General features: G+C 59.8%; 2 protein-coding genes across 3 annotated transcripts; both read left to right on the forward strand.

Moving 5' to 3' along the window:
• Positions 1–135: 135 nt before the first annotated feature.
• On the forward strand, positions 136–3,047 carry LOC309880966 (1-phosphatidylinositol phosphodiesterase-like). Its single transcript, XM_082766457.1, has 3 exons — positions 136–480; positions 647–1,775; positions 2,000–3,047. Exons 1-2 carry the CDS (start codon positions 261–263, stop codon positions 1,702–1,704), a joined length of 1,278 nt encoding a protein of 425 aa, XP_082622583.1. The 5' UTR covers positions 136–260; the 3' UTR covers positions 1,705–1,775; positions 2,000–3,047.
• A 2,088-nt stretch (positions 3,048–5,135) lies between these two features.
• On the forward strand, positions 5,136–14,629 carry LOC309880973 (P-selectin-like). 2 transcript variants are annotated; one of them, XM_082766467.1, is made up of 16 exons: positions 5,136–5,391; positions 5,740–5,830; positions 7,444–7,827; positions 7,912–8,019; positions 8,159–8,341; positions 9,521–9,706; positions 10,942–11,127; positions 11,256–11,441; positions 11,568–11,753; positions 11,883–12,068; positions 12,196–12,381; positions 12,842–13,027; positions 13,154–13,276; positions 13,618–13,648; positions 14,229–14,284; positions 14,475–14,629. In XM_082766467.1, the coding sequence occupies exons 1-15, from the start codon at positions 5,272–5,274 to the stop codon at positions 14,281–14,283; spliced, it is 2,397 nt and encodes a 798-aa protein (XP_082622593.1). In that variant the 5' UTR covers positions 5,136–5,271; the 3' UTR covers position 14,284; positions 14,475–14,629. The 2 variants fall into 2 exon arrangements, with proteins under 2 accessions (XP_082622593.1, XP_082622592.1); XM_082766466.1 differs by lacking the exon at positions 5,136–5,391 and adding an exon at positions 5,534–5,586.
• The last annotated feature ends 188 nt before the right edge of the window (positions 14,630–14,817 follow it).

The raw sequence follows: 14,817 nt of genomic DNA on the forward strand, positions 1-14,817 counted from the left end.
ACCCTTCAAAAACCGTGGGGTTTGGTGCGCACTGCCAAGCTCAGAGCGGCAAGGGGGTGGCAAGGGGCAGCCGTGTCCCCAGGGCAGGAGATGAGTCAAGCCCCGGGGGGCTGGCTGAGGACTGGCCACGGGGCTCACAGCTCAGCGGTGACACAGCCCCGACCCTGCCGTGCCTTTCCGGGCACAGGCAGTTCCAAGGAACCCCAGGGTGCCTGATCCCGTTTGTCCTGATTCCTGGGGAGGGAGGTGCCGAGGCCCCAATGCCCGCTTTTGGGATCAGCCCAGCAATTTTCCAGCCCTGCACGTCAGCAAGGACTGAGCCTGAATCCCCGCAGCACGTGCCACGTGCGGGACATGACGCGCGTCATGAGTGTCTCCTGGTTAATGGCCAGCACCCCGCTCAGCCTGCCAGTCACGGCCTGCCCCCCGGGCTGTGTGCCCCGTCCAGCACGCTGCACCCGCCGCCACCGGCAAACCCAGGTGGGTGCAGGGGGGGAGGCCGAAATACACCGGGGCTGGGGAGCTGTGGGTGCATCAGGGGTAGCTGTGTGGGGTGCGGGCATGTGTGGGGTGGCTCTGGGGTATGGACAGCGATGGGGATCATGCGGTGCTGTCACCCTGGATCATGGTGCCACTTCTCCTCCAGGCAGCTCTCGGTGGTGCCAAGGTGCCCGTGCTCCCCGCGGCATGGATGCGTTCGACTGCACGCCCCAGCCGGCTGCCTGCTGCCCCGACTGGATGGCGGGGCTGCCCGACGCCCTGCCCCTCTCCCGCCTCTCCATCCCTGGCACCCACGACTCCCTCAGCCTGTTCGGCGGCCGGCGCCTGCGGTGCCAGAGCTGGGGCCTGGAGGCGCAGCTGGCGGCCGGCGTGCGCTTCTTGGACGTGCGCTGCAAGCTGGAGCGGGGCGAGCTCCGCGTCTACCACCTCTGCACCTTCCAGCGGGCCAGCCTGCGGGGCGTCCTGCGCCGCACCCTGCGCTTCCTCCGCGCCCACCCCGGCGAGGCCGTGCTCATGCGCATCAAGGAGGAGCTGCCCTTCTTCTCCCGGCCCGGCTTCGCCGCCCGGCTCCAGCGCTGCTTGCTGGAGGAGGGACGGGGCCGCCTGTGGTGCCGCGAGGAGGTGCCCACGCTGGGCCAGGCGCGGGGCAAGATCGTGGTGCTGGAGGCGCTGGAGCAGGCGGTGCTGGGCATCCCCTACGAGCAGCTGAGCATCAGCGACGCCTGGAACGTGCTCTCGCTGGAGAGGAAATGGGCCCGAGCGCGGCGGCACCTGGAGGCGGCGGCCGGCGGGGACCCCGCCAAGATGCACCTCACCTTCTGCTCCGGCAACGGGCTCTTCACCTGCCCCGAGGAGGTGGCTCGCTTCGTCAACCCCTGCTGCTACCGGCACCTGCGGCGCCGCTCAGGGCAGGCAGTGCGCTGGGGGGTGGTCATCATGGACTTCCCCGGGGCAGGCCTCCTGCGGCTCATCGTGGACAGCAACGCCCCGTGGGCCAGCAGGAGCGTTGTGGAGGCACCCGGCACCCCCACAGCACCCCGGTGGCGGAGGGGACGAGCGCTGCGGGCAGCACCGCTGGGGCCGGTGTCCCCAGTGGCACTGCCAGCCCCACGCGTCCGCCGAAAAACATCGGTGTCCTTGGGAAAGAAGAGAGGCCGTAGCTCCCGTGTGGCACCGCGAAGCCTTCGTGTGACGGCTGCGTGACAGCGCTGGGGCCGGGTCGGAGCCGGGCAGCCCCCAGCTGCCCCTGTGCATCGCGTCCCAGCAGGAGCCAGGTAGGGTCTCGGTGTGGGGGAGTGAAGCCTGGTGTGGGTCTGGGTCTGCGAAGTTCCCAGCAGAGCAGCAGGGACGGGGTGGAGGGTGGAGATCCTGCTCTGCCTCCCCTTGGGACCAGTGAGTCCACCTGGATGTGCCCTGCGGCACAGCCCTTGCCCTTTCCATGAATAACAAAAAGAAGCTAGGAAATCACTCCCTACATTTCCTTGCATTTTCCCAGCAGAAAAGTGTAAAATAGCATGGAAAAGCCCCTTTGCTTTTCCTGCTTTGCAATGAAAGAGCCCATAGCCCTCTGTCCACTGCCAAAGCACGGTGAAATTGGTGTTCGCAGCCATCGTGCTTTTAAACCACAGCTGTGGGAGGCCACGACACGGGGAAGGAGGAATTAATTTCAAAGGTGACAACAAAATGTTGGGAATGTCGTTCCCCTCGTTATTCGAGGTGGGTTTTTTGTTTGTTTGTTTTGTTTTTCTTGCAGGGGCTTGCCCCCAGGGTCAGGACTGTTAGAGAGAGGCAACTTCAACCAAGCCGGCAACAAACGGCGGGGCGAGAAGGCAGGAGAAATGTCCCCATCACTCGGCTCGTCCTGCAGGCACACAGGGACAGCAGCGAGGAGAGGAGAGGAGAGAAGAGGAGAGCTTTCCGAGGAAGGAGGGTGCCTGCAGGGGAGGGCTCGGGTGACACGGACATCCCCTCCCGTGTACCCGGGCCAGGTATGGGGAGGTGCCCCGCGCAGAAGGCAGTTTTCCATGGCTGGTGCATTCGGCACACGCGGAGAGCTGGCAGGACAGAGCAAAGGGTGTAAACCCCAACCCTGCAGAAAATAACCCGGCGATTTAAATAGTGACTGGGGAGCTGCAGGACAAGCTACATGGAGCAGAAAGAGAACCGAGATCTGCTTGGTGCAGAAAGCACCAACCTGCTGTCAGCGCCCAACAAGGAGGGCGCAGAAAGCGCGAGGCAGGCTGCTCGCCCGGCACTGGTGAGAAGAGGAAAGCTCAGCCCCGGCCTGCCAAAAGGTGAAGAACATGCTCAAGGATGCTTCTGTGTCAGGGAAAAATAGAGCTGGCCTCGCTGCCTGCACACGGGTGCCTCAGGATTTCCTGGCAGGAGGAGAGGACATTGTTTGCTCCGCAGAGGCTGGCTCTGGCTGGACACGAGGCTCTCACTGCTGAGTGCGTTCATCCGCTCCCCCAGGGTGGCTCTGCCCAGGAGCTGCCGTGGCCGAGGAGCGAGGGGATGGAGCCAGATGTGAGGGGGAGGAAAGGGCAGAGAGGCCCAAAAACGCGCCGGGGGTGATGGGCGGGGGAACCCACCTCTGGGCTTGCTCTGTTAGACGTGGGAAGACTGAAATTGCTCACTGCATTAAAACAGACTGTGCAGACACGTGTCAAAAGCAATGCTGATGTCTGGGTGGCACGAGCCGGGCAGGGTGCGGGCAGAGCTGCTGCAGCCCCCAGGAGGGGTCACGGCACAGTCAGGGGGGGACAGGGGGGATGGGATGCCTCGGGCTCCACGCACCCACCCTGCACCCCGGCGGGCAGCAGCACTTGTTTACAACACCTCACGCCAGCAGCACGAGAACCTTGGCCTTATCTACGCCCCCGGCATCCTGTTTGGCAAACCCTTATCTGTGCCAGGCACGTGATGCCACAGCCAGGCGCCAGGGAGCCAGCTTGCGGGGTCACACGGGTGGCGGTGATGTCCAGCCAAAAACTCTCCATCACCTGGGTCCCGGGGCAAAGGCAGGAGGCTGAGAGCTCTGCTGCAGCAGGGGTCGAAGAATCGGCTCTGAGAGGGGTCAGCAGGCAATGGGATCTGTGGGGTGGGCAGGGGGACTTGTCCCCAACCCCCCTGACCCCTCAGGTGGAGTTGTCACGCCTCGTGGGTGCCTGGGGACATCTCGGGGACAACCCTATCCCTCTGGCCCAGCTTGTCCTCGCTACCACCTCACCCCGTGCTGGTTGGGGTGGCGCTTGGATAAACATGTTTTCCTGTGGCCAAACTGTTCTCGCTTTCAAGCCGTGAGAAAGATTTTATCGGGTGCTGCTTTCCCCCCGGCGCTGCGGGCCAGGCGTCGCGCTGGAGGGCCCACCGAGGCAAGATGCACCCGGAGGCACCTTGCGGCTCAGGACCCTCTTTGGGACAAAAAGCACCCCCGGGGACTGCGGGGGTCCCCAGGAAGGTGCCCGCGGTATCGCTGGCAGCAGCCGGGCTGTGTCAGGGTGAGTTGGTTCCTCTGCGGTTTGCCAGGGAACATTGCGCAAGGAGGGCAAGGGGCTGGGCTGCCTGGGGACCAGAGCCTCTGCCGAAAACAAGGGCAGTATGTGCCTGCCTGGGGAGCTCCTCCCGAGCTGATTGTGGTCATTGCTCCCCCCCTGCCACACGTACCCCTCTCCACTACCTGCAAAGCATCCCTGAGCACGTGGCCGTGTCCTGCCCATGGCAGCCCCTGGGGCTCAGCCACCTCGCTTCTGTTTTTACAATTTGCACTTACAAAAACAGAGGTGGGAATATTTCTTTGCTGCTGCCCTGCCCTGCCGCGTCCCGGCCCAGCAGAAGTGAAACCAGCAGGGGCACAACCTGTTTTCCTCCTGTCCTCCCCTGGGGCTGAGCACCCACAAACACACCTCTGACTGCTCCTGCCCCGGTGCAGCAGTGGCAACTCCCATCCTGCCCAAGGGACCTCGGCTTTCCGAGGTGTCCCCCTGTCCTGGCAGCCACCCCTTGGTGGCCTCGCTGCCCATCCCCATCCCAAAGCTGCTCACCCTCTGCACGGGAGCTGACACACAGCGTTTGCTGCCAAACTCCTGCGTGCACAGGCTGGGCTGCAGCTCTTCCATAAAACGGGAAAATTGCACTCCAGGATTTTGCAAAGCTAATGACAAAACCCAGGAACAGAGTTGCATTTACATTGTTGGAGTACGCAGTCATTGTAGCAGCTCGTGGGTTCTGTGGGATGGGTTCCTCCCTTTGTGTAGGGCAAGTCCCTCTGGAGCCCCGTTTAATTTCTTTGGAAGTGGGAAACGCTCGTGACCCGAGGGGCTCCCGCGCTGCCTTTAGCTGGAAGTGAGCAGAGCAATTCCTGCAGAAAGCCCTGCCAAGACGATTTCACTCACGAGCAGAAGAGGGGTAAAAAAAGATTTATGATGAGTCAAGAAGGTGGACACAATGGGGCATTTTCCTGGAGCACTGGTGGAAGTTCATAAAGGATGCTAATGGGAGGGGGTGGGGGGTGTTCTTCTGTCCTGTTTTTGGACCTTTCTCATAAAGACTTAAAAGAGGCAGAGACAGGAAAATACATTGTGTAACTAATTGTTCTTGAGCAGTATATGAAGATTCACAGCCTGCAAATGAGAAGAGCATCCGGAGCAGGAACTGGGAGGCTGCGAGCCACGCTCCTGCTCTGCCCGGCGCAGGAACCCCCGCGGCCACCTCTCCTCACACCTCGTCCCCCCGCCGTCCTCCTGCTGCCACCACTGGCACAGCGTGGGCATGGGGGGCCGGAGAGGTCTCGGTGGTTGTGGATCGGGGCTGTCCCCCTCGGGGGAGCCCTTCTGCACCTCCCCGGGGGCTCGGCCAAGCCCTGCTCGTTGCGGTGGGCTCCTGAGACAGGTAGGTCCCCGTGAAGCCCCCGGAGGGGAGCAGGCTCCTGCGGGTGGGGAGCCCAGCGGGGGCAGGATGCGGGCTGGCAGCGGGGCTGGGTCGGGAGGGGAAGAGGCTGCGGGGAGGGAGCGAGGCTCCGCGGCTCGGAGGAAGCGCGAGCACCGCTGTCTGCCCAGGGCCAGGGCACCCTGCAGCACCAGCATGGTAGGTCTGCTCCTCTCCCCGGGGACATTTTGGGGTCTGCTTGGCAGGAGAGCACCAGCATCCATCCCACAGCTGGTGCAGGTGCCCTTGTGGGTGCACGGGACTCCGGTGTTGTGGGCTGTGTGTGCTCACGCCTCTCTCCCTGGCACGCAGGGCACCGCCGCGGGACAGTGCTCCGCTGGGAGGACGGGGGCTCTGGGCTCTCGTGGCGTCTGCTACCTGGGCATCGCTGCCATCACATGGGGTAAGTGAGCCCAGCGTGACCCCACAGAGCTGGGAAACCGGAGAAGGGCAGCAGGGTTATTTTTGGGAGCCCATCAGTCACTCAGAAACCAGCGGGCTTTGCTGCCCGTAGGGCATTGCCTTCGTACGTTGGCACTGCACGGAGCAAGACCCGCTGGTATCTGCTGTGTCCCCAGGGGTCCTGCAGGGTCTGGGCTATTTTCTAAAAGACCTTTCGTGGCTCAGCTGAAGGGTAGAGGCAAATGCAGAAGTTTCAGGAGGAGGCTGAGATTTAGGTCTAGCCGGGAAATCAAAAATACAAATGCACCCTGAGTGTGGCAGCCCCGTGCCCCACACCGTGCCCAGCTGCACGGGGCAGGAGCATCAGGGCGTGAAACCCAAGCAAACGGCACCCAGGTGGGGTCAGCTCCAGGTGGGCAGGGAGAGGTGAGATAAGGCTGAGCACAAGGAAGATTGAGACAGGAGAGTGTGTGGAGGACAGGTGAGGTGTGGATGGGCTCCCTGGTCCTTCTGGGGTTGGGGTTGGGGTGTGCAGGGGTAGTGGGGTGGCTGCCCCGAGGGGAGGCAGGCTGCCAGGAGGTGTCCCGAGCCCCTGGGGAGCGAGGAGCAGGGCTGCTGCTAGTGGCCACTTTTTTCTGCGTTTGGTTTTGTTTAACAGAAATGGGTAGTTTAATCTCTCATGAGGAAGGACAGAAAAAATTAGGGGGTTTTGCCTATATAAATGCATAGTAACTGGCCTGAGTAGACTTCTTGTTAGATTTGGGAAGCCTTAAAATTGCATTTAATTTACAAAGCTCAGTCTTTTGCTTTCATAATAAAGGTTTATGAAGTGCTCTCCTGAGACACGGGGTACCCTAGGCAGACTGCTTGGAGCAAATGCTGGCTCCCACCTTGCTTTCAGGCTTCATTCTGCAGCTGTGGGGATTCCTCCTTCTAGAGAGAAGCTTCTTTATGGCAAAAACCTTTTGATTGCATCAGGTTGTGATGTGAAGCGCTGTTTCTAGAAGCAGTGTTTCAGCAAAGTACCCTCTGCTTCTGGGCGTGGGTTCCAGTTAATCTGGGCTTCATCCTGCCTGGTGGGCACGAGGAGGATGTCAGCTTTGCTTTTGCAAGGCTTTGTTGTGCAATACCGAGGTTTACAGGACTCTTCAGGCCACCTCCAGCTGCCAGATGCTTTTGGGTATGGGGTGCACTTGGTCCTCTTCCCTGCACCAAGCTGACCCTCATGTGAAATTGTAAAGCAAATGAGGAAAAAGAATTACAAAAGCGGTACAGCTCTGCACTCGTGGAAGGAAACGTGTGTTAAGGAACCATCTTGATACCATTTTTCCTCTTTGGGAGGCCCTTGTGGGCAGGGGAGCCCCAGCTGCCTCCCACTTTTCTTGTCTCTCTGTCCCACATCATCTCCTGCTGTGCCTGCCCCACACAGGTCTCTGCACGCCCTCTTTGAGCCCCGTTCTCACCCACGCTTCTCCCTTTGTCCCCTCGTGTCGCCTTGTCTGGCTGGTGTCTCCTGGCCCTGCTGCCAGCCCGAGCTCGCCCTCGTGTCCTCACCAACCCGTCCCCAGCTCTGGTCTTTTCGGTGGTGACCCTGGACCGTGTCCTCTCCCGCAGGCATGGTGACGCAGGTGGAGGCCTGGACGTACAGCTACAGCGACCCAGGGCTCTACTCGTGGGAGCAGGCCAGGAACTACTGCCGGACCTTCTTCACCGACCTGGTGGCCATCCAGAACAAGGAGGAGATCGCCTACCTCAACGCCACCCTGCCCTTCCACAGGCAGTACTACTGGATCGGCATCCGCAAGCAGGGCGGCGTCTGGACCTGGGTGGGCACCAACAAGGCGCTGACCAAGGAGGCGGAGAACTGGGCCAGGGGGGAGCCCAACAACCGCCGCTCCAACCAGGACTGCGTGGAGATCTACGTCAAGCGGCAGCAGGAGGCGGGCAAGTGGAACGACGAGCCCTGCAACAAGAAGAAGACGGCGCTGTGCTACAAAGGTGGGCGCGGGGCTGGGGGCTGCGGTGGTTTGTCTGCGGTTTTGGTGGCTCCTGACCGCGTTCTGTGTGTCTGTGTGTGTGCAGCCTCCTGCCAGGCTTCCACCTGCCGCCCGCACGGTGAGTGTGTGGAGGTCATCAAGAGCTACAGGTGCGAGTGCCACCCCGGCTTCGAAGGGGACGATTGCAGTATTGGTGAGTGCCTGGCAGGGTCAGGGTGTTCCTCCTGGGTGGCATCGAGCAGCTCAGCCTCTGCTTGCTGCTGGCTATGCCCCCAGAAGCCCCCCACCCTTATTGCTGAGCACCAGTGAAGGATTTGCTGTGTGTCCCCCAGCCGTGCAGTGCCCCACGCTCGATGCCCAAGGAGCGCTCATGACCTGCAGCCATCCCTTCGGGGACTTCCGATACAACTCCACCTGCGATTTCGGGTGCCCGGAGGGGTTCGAGCAGCGAGGTGAGGGCACGCTGCGATGCCTGGCTTCACGGCAGTGGTCAGCGGAGACCCCCACGTGTGCAGGTAGGGACCACCGCGGGCTGGGACTCAGATGTGGCACCGATGCCCAGTATCACTCGTGCAGGTGCTCAGTGGTGTCTTGCCACCTCCATCGCACTCTCTGCTCCTCCCCAAAGCCCCCTGCAGCTTTGGGAAGGTGCTGGGCACCCCAGGGGGGCTCAGAGAATAAGGACAGGGGTTGCTGTTGTGGCAGGAGGACGGGTGTGCCCTGGCAGGGCTGGGCAGCAGGGGCGAGGGGCGGTGAGATGAGGTGAGATAAGCTGGGAGGGACACAGAGGGCAGGAAGCCATCGCGGGGGGGAAAGCCACAAAGGAGGGAGCTGCGGTCTGCCATGCTGCAGAGACAGAGAAAGTCTTCCTGTTGGCATCTCGAGGGCTCACAGCTGCTCTCCCGGTGCCCCAGAGAGGTGCTGAGCTTTCTTGTGGTTGGGGTGTGTGCGGAGCCCTGCTCCACCTCCTCCGTGCCCCTGGGTGCCAGCTCAGTGTGTTTGCACAAGGACGGGACGAGTGGAGCCCCAGAGCAGATACGGGACGCAAAGGGGCACCTCCTGTATGGGGACACCCAGCGGGAAGCAGTGAGGTCATTCATGCAGAGATAACGCAGCACAGACACTGATACGGACCCCCCGAGCTCCCTGGATCCTTCCTGCCAGAAGGGGGGCTGGCTCTCTGTATGTAGGTTTTTGGGAAACAAAGCTTGCCTTGCAGTTAGCGCTGCCGATAGTGCTGAGCTCAGTGGGCTTGTGGCCTGGGGCTTTCCCCAGTTATGGGAAACGGGCACGGAGGGGTGAAGTGATGGTCTGCTGGTGGCAGGGGCAAGAGCTAGCCCCGGCTTTTTGGAAGTCCCCCTACACACCATCCAGCAAGCCGCCCTGACCCTGCTTCCAGCTTTCCGAGTTCCCACAGTTGGTTTTCCAGAGTGCAGCTCTGTTTTTACCTGCTGGCTGTACATATGCTGGGTTTTTCTTTCCTTTCTTTTTGCAAAGATTCAGATGAGTCAATTGTTTGCCCCTGCTGATAATGGAGTTATGCTAGCGAGCATTGCCAGCTGGGTTTTCTCCAGCACTAAGCACAGGCTTCTGCTGTGGCGGGGCTGGACGTGCCCTGGGTACCACAGGGACAAGGGGCGAGAGGTGGCTGTGCCTGATCCATCTTCACCAGCTCTGCCTGTGTCTGGTTGCAGCCGTCGCCTGCCCCGAGCTGGCGGCTCCCGAAAGCGGCCGGGTCAATTGCTCCCACCCACACGGAGCCTCTGCCTTCAGCTCCACGTGTGACTTCTCCTGCCAGGAGGGCTTTGAGGTGACGGGACCGGAGAGACTGTGGTGCACGGCTGAGGGGGCCTGGTCGGGGGCTCCCCCGCACTGCAAAGGTAAAGCTGGGGGGTGTCTGGAGGGGGACATCCTGCGGGGAAATGGGCTCTGCGTAGGGTGCCTGCAGTCCTTTGCCCTGGGGCTGCAGTCTGGGAGTGCTGAGCAAAAGTCCCTGTATCACCTACGGTACCTCAATGTCTCAGGAAGTGAGGCTTGCTGCCTGGAATCAGGCTAGGAAAGCTAGACCAAAAAAAATCCTATAGGTTCCGTTTGATAAGGTTAGGATTAAGGCTTAATCCTTGGATTCAATCTCATACATCCTCCCCTGAAACCCTGCTCTCCCCTTGCAGCCATCACCTGCCCAGTGCTCAGGGGTCCAGAGCATGGAGGGATGAACTGCTCCCACCTTCATGAGAACTTCAGCTTCGGTTCCACGTGTGCATTCTCCTGCCAGCCAGGGTTTGAGCTCATAGGGACAGAAAGCAGAGAATGCACAGCCATGGGGACCTGGTCTGGGGACACCCCACGGTGCAAAGGTAGAGCTGTTGGTAAACGTGTTGTTGGCCTGGGTTTGGCCCCAGGGTGTTCCTCGGCTTCTCATCCCCACTAGTTCTGCCTCCTGTTCTCCTGGCTCTTGTTTGAGGTGTGCCTCTTCTCCCTTGCAGCCATCACCTGCCCAGTGCTCAGGGCTCCAGATCATGGAGAGATGAACTGCTCCCACCTTCACGAGAACTTCAGCTTCAGTTCCACGTGTGCATTTTCCTGCCAGCCAGGGTTTGAGCTCATGGGTCCAGGGAGCCATGACTGCACAGCCATGGGGACGTGGTCTGGGGACACCCCGCAATGCAAAGGTAGAGCTGCTGGTAAAGGTGTCAGTGACCTGTGTTTGGCCCAGGGATGTTCTTGGGCTTCGTATCCTATACAGGTCAGCCTTGTAGTCCCCTGGCTCCTTCTTGAAGCATGCCTCTTCTCCCTTGCAGCCATCACCTGCCCGGTGCTCAGGGCTCCAGATCATGGAGAGATGAACTGCTCCCACCTTCATGACAACTTCAGCTTCAGTTCTGTATGTGCATTTTCCTGCCAGCCAGGGTTTGAGCTCATGGGTCCAGGGAGCCGTGACTGCACAGCCATGGGGACCTGGTCTGGGGATGCCCCACAATGCAAAGGTAGAGCAGCTGGTAAAGGTGTCAGTGACCTGGGCTTGGCCCTATGAGGTTTTTGTAGTCCTGGTTCCAAGAGTTCAGGCTTACAATCCCCTGGCTCCTTTATGAGGTGTTCCTCCTCTCCCTTGCAGCCATCACCTGCCCAGTGCTCAGGGCTCCAGAGCATGGAGAGATGAACTGCTCCCATCTTCACGAGAACTTCAGCTTCAGTTCCACGTGTGCATTTTCGTGCCAGCCAGGGTTTGAGGTTATAGGTCCAGGGAGCCGTGAGTGCACAGCCATGGGGACGTGGTCTGGGGAAACCCCACAATGCAAAGGTAGAGCTGCTGGTAAATGTGTTATTGTCCTGGGTTTGGCCCCAGGATGTTCTTGGGCTTCTCATCCCAACAGTTCATCCTCGAAGTCTCCTGGCTCCTTCTTAAGGTGTGCCTCTTCTCCCTTGCAGCCATCACCTGCCCGATGCTCAGAGCTCCAGAGCACGGAGAGATAAACTGCTCCCACCTTCACGAGAACTTCAGCTTCAGTTCCACATGTGCCTTCTCCTGCCAGCCAGGGTTTGAGCTCATAGGGCCTGAAAGCAGTGAATGCACAGCCATGGGGACCTGGTCCGGAGACACCCCACAGTGCAAAGGTAGAGCTGCTGGTAAAGGTTCTGCTGGCCTGGGTTTGGCTCTATGAGGTTTTGGTCCTCCTGGTTCCAAGAGTCCAGCCTCTCAGTCCCCTAGCTCCTGCTTGAAGCATGTCTTCTCCCTTGCAGCCATCACCTGTCCAGTGCTCAGGGCTCCAGAGCATGGAAGGATGGACTGCTCCCACCTTCATGACAACTTCAGCTTCGGTTCCACGTGTGCATTCTCCTGCCAGCCAGGGTTTGAGCTCATAGGGACAGAAAGCAGAGAATGCACAGCCATGGGGACCTGGTCTGGGGACACCCCACGGTGCAAAGGTAGAGCTGTTGGTAAACGTGTTGTTGGCCTGGGTTTGGCCCCAGGGTGTTCCTCGGCTTCTCATCCCCACTAGTTCTGCCTCCTGTTCTCCTGGCTCTTGTTTGAGGTGTGCCTCTTCTCCCTTGCAGCCATCACCTGCCCAGTGCTCAGGGCTCCAGATCATGGAGAGATGAACTGCTCCCACCTTCACGAGAACTTCAGCTTCAGTTCCACATGTAAATTCTCCTGCCAGCCAGGGTTTGAGCTTATAGGTCCAGGGAGCCGTGAGTGCACAGCCATGGGGACCTGGTCCGGAGACACCCCACAGTGCAAAGGTAGAGCTGTTGGTAAAGGTTTTGCTGGCCTGGGTTTGGCCCCAGGATGTTCTTGGCTTCTCATCCCAACAGCTCAGCCTCCCATTCCCCTGGCTCCTTTTTGAGGTGTGCCTCTTCTCCCTTGCAGCCATCACCTGCCCGATGCTCAGGGCTCCAGAACATGGAAGGATGAACTGCTCCCATCTCTATGGGAGCTTCACCTTCACCTCCACGTGTGCCTTTTCCTGCCAGCCAGGGTTTGAGCTGAAAGGGTCGCAGAGCCGTGTGTGCATGGCCATGAGAACCTGGACTGGGGGCACCCCACGATGCAGAGGTACAGCTGGTGCTCGCACGTGTGCCTGGATCATGTACTCTGGTGAAGAGATGCCACATCCTCAGGATCTGTCCCCAGAGTCCCTCTGTTAGAGTTGCTGAGCCACATGTGCTCAGGCAGGTGGTGCTGGGAGTGGGGGGAGTTGTGTAAGGAGGTAGCAATGAAGCCCCTGCATCACTGTCCTTATCCTTATGCCTTCTGTGACCCCAACAGGGGTGTGTACACTGGGTGCACAGCACCATGTGGGTGCTTGACCCTCTGAAATCAAGCCTCCTGGGAAGTGCCATGCATGGCCAGCGCAGTGCACACTGCTATGCATTAGCAGAATGCGTTCACCAGAATCCCCTTCCCTTTAGCACTCATCTGTGGCAGCTCACCCCCTGGCTCCCCAGCCCTTGGGTCCTCATCCCACCACCCCCAATGCCATCCCACCAACGCTGCTGCTGTGCTCTGCCCCCAGCCATCAGCTGCCCAGTGCTGGAGCCCCCGAGCCGAGGCCGCCTGAACTGCTCTCACGCCCACGGCAACTTCACGTACAACTCCACCTGCGCCTTTTCCTGCGAGGATGGATTTGTCCGGATGGGAGCAAGGCTGCTCAGGTGTCAGGCCACAGGGAACTGGACTGGCCATTCCCCTGTCTGCAAAGGTACGGTGGGGCTGCGCTCCCCAGCCTCCTGCGGCACAACTTGAGCGTGGAGGGGGGGAACTGTGGTGGCTTTGGCTTGGTGAAGTCCTTCTGGTAACAACCTGTGGTGTTGTGGATCTGTTGCAGAGGATGCTGCCCCCTTCTTAAAGCAAGTCCTGGTCTACACCAGCAGCAGTGCTCTGGTGGTAGCTGGCGTGGTGCTCTCCGGGACGCTCCTTGCCTTGCTCGCCAAACGGCTCAGTGACAGAGGTACAGAAACACCCCCTGCAGCCCACACTCGCTTTGGATGGGGACTTTCAGCTCACCTTGGATGGGAGACCCAGGGAGGGTGGGTTGGTTGACAGAGTTCAGAAATGTGATGCTGTGTCCAGCTAAAAAGTGTCAGCAGCCAGACTGGGGGGGAAGCCAGAAAAACACCTTCCCCTTGAAGAGGGAGAAAGCAATTGCCCCAGCACCCCTCTCCTCCATCCCATGCTTGTCAAACTTGGTTCACTTTGTCAAGTGTTGCTGCTTCCCAAGCCATCTAAAAAGATCTGGTTATTTCTTTTGCATCGGCACTATCCACATGGACACTTCAACGCCATTATCAGAGGAGAAGAAGAAGCTCCTGAACCCCACCAGGTGAGAGCTGTGCCCGGGGCCGTGCCCTGCAGGCAGCATGGGTGCTACCCCTGCAGTCGCTACATTAGGGTCCAGTTACCCACATCTGTGTGTGTGTAAGGCTGCTTTGAGAAGCAGTGGGAGCCTATTCAGGGGCTAACGATGTCGTGTTAATTGGTGCTCATCAAAACCCTGTGATTCTGCTGTAGTGCATGATGTCAGGTCTGACTGTGCAGCCCCTGGGGAGACGTGGCAGACACGAGTGCTTTCCTCACACACACATGATTAACTAGTGATAGGAGTAGAGGGAGTGGCCTCAAGTTGCGTCAGGGGAGGTTCACGTTGGAAATGAGGAGACATTTCTCCTCAGAAAGAGCAGTCAGGCATTGGGATGGGGTGCCCAGGGAGGTGGTGGAGTCACTGTCCCTGGGGTTGTTCAAGGAAAGGTTGGATGTGGTGCTTGGGGACATGGCTTAGCAGGTGCCACTGGTGGTAGGGTGATGGAGCAGATGATCTGGGAGGTCCTTTCCAACCCTAATGACTCTGTAATGATGACTGCCTCTTTTCCCCCAAGCTGACACCCTTCTGCTTTTCCTCCTAGCGACCTCGGATCACCAGGCATCTTCACCAACGCAGCCTACGACTCCAACTTGTGAGGTGCGTGCCGGCACGCTGCCTCCTCGCAGCACACTGGCGACATCCCTCGCTCTGAACAAGCTGCCTGTGGAAAACCCACAAGCTTGCAGGCTCCTCCACCTGAAAGTGTGTGTGTGTGGAGAGGAGGAGACCCCCAGGCGCAGGCCAAGCAGGCGGCGAGCCCCCCAAAACCTCTCCCCTCTCCTTGCAGGCAGGGAATGCTGTGCTGTGAGGGCCATCACCCTGCCACCCCATGTGTGTGGAGAAGACCCCAGAGCTCAGCCACGGACCTTCAGCTTGTGTGGGAAAGGGGGGAAGCCCCCGGCTGGGTTTTGTGGGGCAATAAATAAATAAATGTGTGTATGTGTTTGACCTGTGCCTCTGTGTGCTGGGGGGGGGGGGATAAGGGGGGGGATACATGGTGGGGTACCAAAGAGGGGGGGGGGTTCATGGGGGAGGCAGGGGGTATATGAGGGGGTGTGGGAGGTGCTTTTTATTTATTTATTTACTTTATTTATTTATTTTTGGGGCTGGCCCTGTCCGTCGGAGGCCGC

This window comes from Aythya marila (genome assembly GCF_965140915.1).
Source record: "Aythya marila genome assembly, chromosome: 8".
NCBI lineage: Eukaryota > Metazoa > Chordata > Aves > Anseriformes > Anatidae > Aythya > Aythya marila.

Excerpts from the sequence above, each read along its gene's own strand:
- LOC309880966 (XM_082766457.1), top strand. The coding sequence starts at position 261 with ATGCCCGCTTTTGGGATCAGCCCAGCAATTTTCCAGCCCTGCACGTCA. Across the intron at positions 481-646 it reads GCCGCCACCGGCAAACCCAG|GCAGCTCTCGGTGGTGCCAA; the intron begins GTGGGTGCAGGG and ends CTTCTCCTCCAG.
- LOC309880973 (XM_082766467.1), top strand. The coding sequence starts at position 5,272 with ATGGGGGGCCGGAGAGGTCTCGGTGGTTGTGGATCGGGGCTGTCCCCC. Across the intron at positions 11,128-11,255 it reads GGAAACCCCACAATGCAAAG|CCATCACCTGCCCGATGCTC; the intron begins GTAGAGCTGCTG and ends TCTCCCTTGCAG. Across the intron at positions 13,028-13,153 it reads CCATTCCCCTGTCTGCAAAG|AGGATGCTGCCCCCTTCTTA; the intron begins GTACGGTGGGGC and ends GATCTGTTGCAG.